The sequence below is a fragment of the Phalacrocorax aristotelis genome, chromosome 7 (assembly GCF_949628215.1).
Source record: "Phalacrocorax aristotelis chromosome 7, bGulAri2.1, whole genome shotgun sequence".
Classification (NCBI taxonomy): Eukaryota; Metazoa; Chordata; class Aves; order Suliformes; family Phalacrocoracidae; genus Phalacrocorax; species Phalacrocorax aristotelis.
This window is the reverse complement of record NC_134282.1, coordinates 39,264,367-39,272,159: the sequence shown is the minus strand read 5'-3', so window position 1 is coordinate 39,272,159 and position 7,793 is coordinate 39,264,367. Positions and strand designations below refer to the sequence as shown.

The window sequence follows — 7,793 nt, the reverse complement described above, 5'->3', positions numbered from 1 at the left end:
AGGAAGGACGGGCTGGGGCTTGGCACGGCTTGGGGCTGTACTTTTGCTTCTACAGGGAGCAGCGCCGAGAGCCATGAGGTGTCCCAGGGTGGTGCGGGCGGTGGTGTGGCTGGGCACGGGTTGCGCTGAGGCAGGGAGGTGTCCGCGGCTCCCCTGACTGGGACCGGCCTGAGGAGGCATGGCGCTAACCCCGATTGTGTCGGCTTGCGTTCTGCTGGCTTCTCCCGAGAGCTTGTGTTTGAAGGCTTTATGCAGCTGAGGGCCTGTTCAGGGAAAAAAATAACGTTTAATAAGTGTGTGGTGATTGTGCGTGTGTTATCGTAAACGCGTAGTGGGTCGGGTCAAGTGCGAGGGGGCCGCCGTGGAGCCCGGAGCAGCCGCTAGGCCCCCGGCTGCTCCCAAGGGCGGGGGTGCTCCTCAGGGTGGGGCTACTGCAGGTTCTCTCTTCTTGTAGGCTTTGGAAAGCTTTGCTGAGGCATATGTACTTACCTGCTTTCTCGGTTTGTTAGGTCTTGTAATAAAGCGTTCAGTGGAGTCGTGTCAGAATAATACTTTGGGGTTTTTTTTCCTAAATAAAAGCAAAATATTTTTTACATATTATCAGTACTTCTCTGTTTGCAGTAACAAGTTGTGTTCTACCTTCTTGCTTGCTTTGGCCACTGACTTCAGAGTGTAGTAAATATGCTTAAATAATTGATGCTGATTTTATGTTTTACTCAGGTGAAACAGTAGTTCCTTTAATCAGTAGCTCCAATGATTTTTAAAGATTAGAGGAAGAACAATTTAGGAAGAAGTAGACCTATTTGGCTAAAGTTTTTTATTGGAAGTATTCTAGAAGTACAATACTAATGTTTTTAATTGTTAACAAAGTACCTTTTGTTATGATTTATTAGGCTGTATTTGTACCATGTAATGGAAGGTGTTACCTCTTAGTTACCATTTAATTCACTTTCTTTAGGGAGCACTTGAATTTATTTTGTCAGTATTAGATGTTACACCTGTTATTAAATCTTCAAATGAGGAAGAATCTGTGAATTTAAGTATCTCTAAACCAGTTTAGGTCACAACAGTCCTTCTGTTCTGTCTCTTCATTCAGAAATTGCATACTGATAAAAATGAAAAAATGAGTCAGGGTTCATTTTATTTAATAAATCTTGGTTAAATAACCTTTTGTGCAAATTGAGTCATGAATCCTACAAAGATTTGTAACACCATTTTCTTCTTGCTTTTCAAAATGCACTTTAAGTATTTAAATAATACTTTGCTTATCTAGGTATCAGTTAGCAAAGACTAATATCCGTGTACTTAAAAATTAAGCATGCACAGAAGTCTTAAAAAAACACGGTTCGGACTGATAATTGCATGTATCTTTTAGATATGTAATGCTGCTGTTGCACTTGGTACCAAGATTTTATAAAAAGAACAATCTCAGCATAAGCAAGAATATATATTCTTTCTCATTTATCTTTTGTGATAACATTTGTACTAACATCAGATACATTAGGATTTACTTTGAAGTTAATAAATGCACTCTGTAGCTTAACTTTAGACTACAGAAGCAGATTTTTGTGTTTGTGTAACATTTAACCAGTGCATGAAAATGTCTTAAATGTGTTTCATTTGCATATTATTTTGAATTCAGCAGTGCAACAAAGTCTTAATCAGGGCTGTCAGTTTTAGTGTGGTAAACTGTTGTACAAATACACATAAACCCCACTGTTAGGTTCTAGTATTGGTGCAGACAAGTGTCCAGTTTTGGGAAAGATGAGAGGGCTAACAGATACAGCACTTGTACTGTTCTGTAGGGGTTGCATGACTTACCTAAACCTCATGCCTGGCTGGTTGATGCCATGTGGATGTCAAAGCTGTACACCTAACCCCCCACCCCCCCCACCCCCCCCCCAATGAAAAACAACCAACAGAGCCAAAGTTCCCTTAAGATGTATTGTCAGTCATACTCCTGCCTCAAGGCACAATACACTATTATGAAAACAGTCCTGATGGATGTTTGTCTGACCTGTTCTTAAAGCCTTAAACACAGATTCCACTCATTCCTTGGGCAGTCTAGTACTTAACTATCCTTTTTCCAATGTTTAGATTAAATCCCTTTTGCAGCAATTTAGCCTTCTTATTCAAAGTGAATACAAAGGACAGTGTTCCCTTTCTTTTTGCAGCATTCTTTTACATCAGCTAAGACTGTTACCATATTTTAGTCTGGTCTTTTTATTTTTTGATTAAAAGCATGAATTATTATTTTTAAATCAGAGTTCTGAAACACATGACCTGTTGTTGGACCCCTCTAGCTCCTGTCCAATCTTTTGACAACTTGAAGTTATCTTAATGACAACACTTCCGATTATGCATCTCAGTAGGATGTATGCCTTTTACAACCTCATGAATTTGTTGACATGTTCTGCTTGTAATCCTGTTGGTTTCTTTTCTGCAAGTTTATTACAATATCTCTTTTCTGTGCAGTTGATTGTTTCTTGCTAAGTGCAGAACGTTGCACTGGTGTTTATAGAATTCCCCCCTAGTGATTTCATACTCTAGTCTTGACTTCTGCTCTTTGTAGTACCTCTCAATCTGATGTCAGCTGCAGGTTTATAAGCATAATCTCTAAGCCTTTACCCATTATTGAAGTGTATGGGGAATTTTACTTGATATAAACTAGAGTTTGAGAGAAAACTACTAACTAATGGTGATCCTCTGAGTACAATCAGTTTTGCACCAGATTTATGTAGTTTCTGTCCATATCAAATTTCCTTATTTTCCTTAAGAAAATATCAATGGAAAAGAATGTCAAAAGCCTCACTGAAGATCTTCAATTTATTTGTGTGTTGGAACCGTAAATGGAAAGTAGGTTGGTTTGATAGATTGTCATTAAAAAGTCATGTTGGTTGCTATTTATCACTTTGTTCTTTTCCAGATAGCTACAAATATTTTGAATTCGTCTGGGAATTGTAATTAGGTTGGCTGGTTCCTAATTTCCTGTTTGTTTGGTTTTTTTTAAGAAAAATACTGTATTTGTTCTTTTGTAGTCTCATGAAACATCTACTAGTTTTCAAAGAGAAGATTGTTTTATACCATTCTGAAATTTGTGGTAAAGTTCGATTAGGCAACAGTAATAGACTTTCAAAGAGGAGAAATTTTTGGCCCAGATATTAATATTTAAATGACAGCAAACACAGAAGTCCAAAACTGTACTCCAGTAAATTCTTTTTTGTCTGTCATGTATGTGAGACACCTGAAAGTTGTGAATGCCCTTGGATTTTTTACATTTTTCCCCAGGCTCTGTAATTTTGCTTTTTTCTGCATGGAAGATTATCCCAGTTTCAACAGTGCTGGCCAATCTATTGCCAACCTCACACTGAAGCATAATGGAGGACCAAGCACTAGCTATTTCATCTTCTTTTACGGCTTAATGCAATTGGTATAACTGTATACTCTCTGCAGTTTTAACGTGATTGGGCTCTACAAAAATGCAGTGATACTCAGTGTTTTTAAAACATAGAGAAGTAGTTCTTGCCTCAACGTATACCAAAACTTTTAGTCATTAATATTCAAGTGCACATTCTTTATATTTTACTCTACTTTTTTTTTCACCTTGCTCCTATTACTCTAGTCTTCAAGGTCTTTCAGTTCTGCCCATGTATAGTATTGATATTCCCCCCAAGCAGATTTTTATTGATGTTTGAACTTCAGTTCCAGTCATTAATGAAAAATATTAAAATTGCTTACAGAATCAAGCTGTTAGTGATCTCCATTGAATATGATATGACCACCTTTCCACTGTCTGTTGCTATCTCCTGTTGAGTGTTTTAGTCATGCTTCTGATTTTTGTGCTGCTCCCCATTCTCAGTTTCAGTGGTTATTTCATATGTTACCCAATGTCATTGTTCACAGAAGTTTGGCTGGACACAACATACTTTATTTCCTTGATTTAAAAAAATAAACACCAACCAAACACCCTAAAAAAACTGTGTAAAAAAAGGTAGTAAGTTAATGTTGGATGACCTGTATTTTGTCTTTATTGAAAATTGAAATGAATTATTACTTTGGTTCTGAAACCACAAGAAATCATCTGTGATCCTTTTTATCGCCTTCACTGTATGTGGGTCTCACTTTTTCCTGTGCTGTCATGTTACACATAAAGCTGAAAAATGTGTTTATTTTCATATCATTTACATGGTCTAGCACCTTTTGCATTTTGTTTCTACACTTTGACATATTCAGACATTCCTTTGCTTACTAATCTTTTTTCTTGCCCGTAGAGATATATCCTCTTTTGAGGTAGGCATTTATTGAAGTAAAGACCTTCTTTAAAGCCTTTTTTTCTTGCCTGAGAAATAGTTTCCATGTTGTTTTTATCCACTTTTGCTTTAAGGAAATTCCATTCACAAACTCATTCAATTAATAGTCTCAAAATGCATTTTTTCCCAATGACCATTTCTTTTGTAATGATGCACAAAGGTTGTTCAGTTCCTCAGAACATGTAAGAACTCTTGTATACTGGTGATTCTGGTGGCATTGCATTCTGAGTGAGATCTTTGACAACTGGTAGACCAGACTGCACCTTTCACTTCAGAATCTTGGGTTTATATATCTGTTGGTCACTGACAGTATACAACCCTTTTCTGTCCCTTGTTTTACGCTGGAAGGATTTTGAATGTGTACGCTAACAGTGACGAAAGGTCGTCTCTGGCAGAAAGGTGTCATGGCCTTTGGCAGCCTTGGGCAGTTATAAAGTTAACAAACACTCCAGCTTTCTGCTAAATGAGAGACTTCACAAGGTCGTGATGCTTTACTGTGTTGTTAGGTAGGTGTGAGACTTGGTCACTGTACAGAGGGCATGTACCTCAGCTGTAGAAGTTCCTTAACAAGGTATAGTGGCAACAGTAGTGTAGTGGTAAAGGAGAGCAGGCAGGCTCTCTGTTCCTATGTCAGTAAGTGCATTACTGCAGTAAACGCAAATTAAATCCCTATTTCTAAAGAGAGCAAATACGATTTGTCCACATTTCCAAGCAGCTGCAGCTATTGTTTGGCTGCGAGAAGGGCAGCACGATGTGCTGCTAAAGCTGTTCTTTGTGCACTAGGCTTGGCAATGGTGAAGGGGCGGCATGGCAATCTACTGCAGGCAGCACCACAGAGGCCTGAGAGCTGGCAGTTCAACTCCGACGGCTTAGCTACAGCTGAGCAGCCGCCAGGCACCACCATGCAGAAGGAAGAGACATATCTGGGTAGAAAACTAGCGCTTTTGTACAAAACCTGGAAGGAGAAATGCAGCAGCAGCGAGGCCGGCCAGGGCAGGGGTGGCTGCTGGCCGCCGTCCCGCCTGAGCTGCCTTCCCCGGCATCTGCCGAGCTCTTCGCTGTCCTCCTCAGGGCCATCAGGCGCTGGAGGCGGCGGCGTTGGCATTGTTTGTTGGGGGTGCCGGGGGGTGTGGCGGGGAGACCCGGCCCGGTCACAGGGACGTGAGGGGCGCCTCGCCGTGCGCCGCCGCTTCCGCCCGGTAGGGGGTGCGGCGCCTGACGGGAGGCGGGGCGCGAGCTAGCGCGACTGCGCTTTGCGGACTGCTGTAAAGTAGGACGGAGTGTCGCGCTGCGCGTGGGGAGGGAACGGCGGCAGCGCAGCAACAAAACGTCGCCCGCCTCGCGGCGTGTCAACGGCGCTCGGGTGGCTGCGGCCAGCCCGTGGGCAGCGGCCTTCCAGGCCGTGCCGGGCAGCGACGCGGCGTCCCTACGGTGCCTGCCGGGGCCGCTTCCTCCCCTTAGGCCCTGAGCAGGGCCCCAGCGGCAGCCGCCTCTTTCCCTCGGCCTTACCGTCTCAGGTACGGGGGGTGGCGAGGCCGCGGCGCTGCCCCGCACCCTACGGGGCCCTGTCGCCCGTCGGGTGGGGCCCGCTGGGGCCAGGAGGGGGACAGCGGGCTCCACTCCGCCGGCCCCACCCCGTAACGGCGGCGGCAACGGTGACCGGCCGGCTCGGGGCGGGCCGGGCCGCCCGCCTCTCCCGGCGGGGCTGGCTGAAGGCCGCGGGGGCAGGGAGGCGGGCGGGAACTTCACGCTGGGTGGCTTTTTTTTCCGATTTTCTTTTCTGGGGTTTTGTGTTCTTTGGTTGTGTTTTGGGTGGGTTTTTTCGGTTTCTGGCTTTGGGTTTTTGTGGTGGTTGTTGGTGGCTTTTTTTTTTTTTTCAGCGCCTCGTTGACGCACAAAGCAGTATCTTCACTGCGGGAAGCCGCAGCACTCTTCTGGGTTTCGTCTCCTTGAAAATTTGTCACAGATTTTCCCTTACGGAAATGAGTTTTATTTGTGTGCGTAATAGGGGTTGCTGTAACGTCATTTGTTTTGTTTGCAAAGTTGGTATTCTGTTTCTTAACGCATATTAAAATGAAACAAAACAGTAAAAGAATCATCGTCAGACATTTTTTGCCTGATAAACGATGAAGTAGTGTTCATTCAGAAATGTAGGCCTTCAGGGGTACGTACGTTTGTAACTTACTGAAATGGGCAGCTGTTAAGGATCGATGTACTTTTTAGGTGTATATGTTTCAGTGATTAGGGCTGGGCCTACATTCGTGGCATTTTTGTGTTGAGTAAGGTTTTCCATAGCCTGAAATGATTTTGTGAAATCGTAAGCAAGGTCTGATTGTTTTAGCTGATTAAATTATGCCTGCAATTCCTGATACTGAACCACTCCAAAAGACGATACTGTGCAGGAGGTAAGATCCTGCTGTAATAGCCCAACTCTATTTGATTTTAATGTGATTACTTCAGAAACAAATATTTGACAAAAAAAGATAAGAATTGGCTATTCAGTGTGGAGATCTAGGAAGCATTTATTGTGGTGGAATATCTGTAATATAAACTAGTAAAGGAAAACTAGGTTTTCAGGAAGTGAGATAAGGCCTTACATTGTCTTTGTTGTTACCAGTAGAAAATGCCAAAGACAGGTTAATTCTGGATGCTTAGTAGAAACATTTTTGAGGAAAATTAATATTTATAGTATCAAAATATTTTGCCACTCTTAAAAATTAAAGCTTCTTACAGTTTACATACCTCTAGTCCTTTCTATCAATGTAGTTTTCCACCAGTTTAAATGTTTTTACTGTTCTTTTTGTTGGATTGAGGGGCTGCTGGTGGGGGAATAAAAATCCCAAGAAGAAAAAAATCGGGGGAAAAAAAACCTGTTAGCCAAGATTATCACAAATTTAGATTTGTAGTCTAGCTGATGTGCAGGGGTTGACAGGGAAAGATGTGATCTTGGTTCATTTGATAAAGTGAACATCTGGTCACCTGTCTCATGCTGTCATCCACTGTATAAAATGACCTATTGAATTCATAAGACAGGAAAGGCTGTGTGCAAATTTTGCATTTCATTTTAGTTAACTAGAATTGTGTAAGGCACAAAGCTTCCTGTTTTAAACCCCTTGAAGTTTCACCTATTTAAAATTCTGTTTATTTTTACTGATGGTTGAAGCCCTGGCAGCTACAGCTGTGGTTATGTCTAGTATTGGGAGCCTGGGGGTGAACAACAGCTCTTAGTATTCATGCATATTTCACGTGTGCTTTCAGAATCTCATTGGGAGCATTCTGACCTTTCAGAAATGTCTTTTGTGAAGCAGTGGCTTTTGTAAAAGTATATTAAGAATGTATCTTAACATACCTGTGACTTGCACTTTAAATTAATAATTTTGTAGACCTGCGGTACCAGATCAGTTATAACAGTCTTGTCTTTCAGTGGAGGTGGCCGTGTTGCAATAACTTAGCTGACAGCAGTTACTGCCTTTTTTTTCCCAA

The 7,793-nt window shown here is 42.1% G+C and overlaps 1 protein-coding gene across 13 annotated transcripts in view; it reads left to right on the top strand.

Moving 5' to 3' along the window:
* Positions 1 to 7,793, top strand: part of RNF111 (ring finger protein 111) — a 63,054-nt gene that overhangs the window by 154 nt on the left and 55,107 nt on the right. The window contains exon 1 of one of the 13 annotated variants that reach the window (XM_075100234.1): positions 16 to 78. The exons of 10 other annotated variants lie outside the window; for them this stretch is intronic. In XM_075100234.1, the coding sequence (XP_074956335.1) occupies positions 74 to 78 (5 nt within the window). In that variant the 5' untranslated portion in view covers positions 16 to 73. Of the gene's footprint in view, positions 1 to 15; positions 79 to 5,582; positions 5,828 to 6,205; positions 6,308 to 7,793 lie in introns of those variants that run through there. 2 more of the 13 variants (XM_075100236.1, XM_075100237.1) reach the window with 2 other exon arrangements.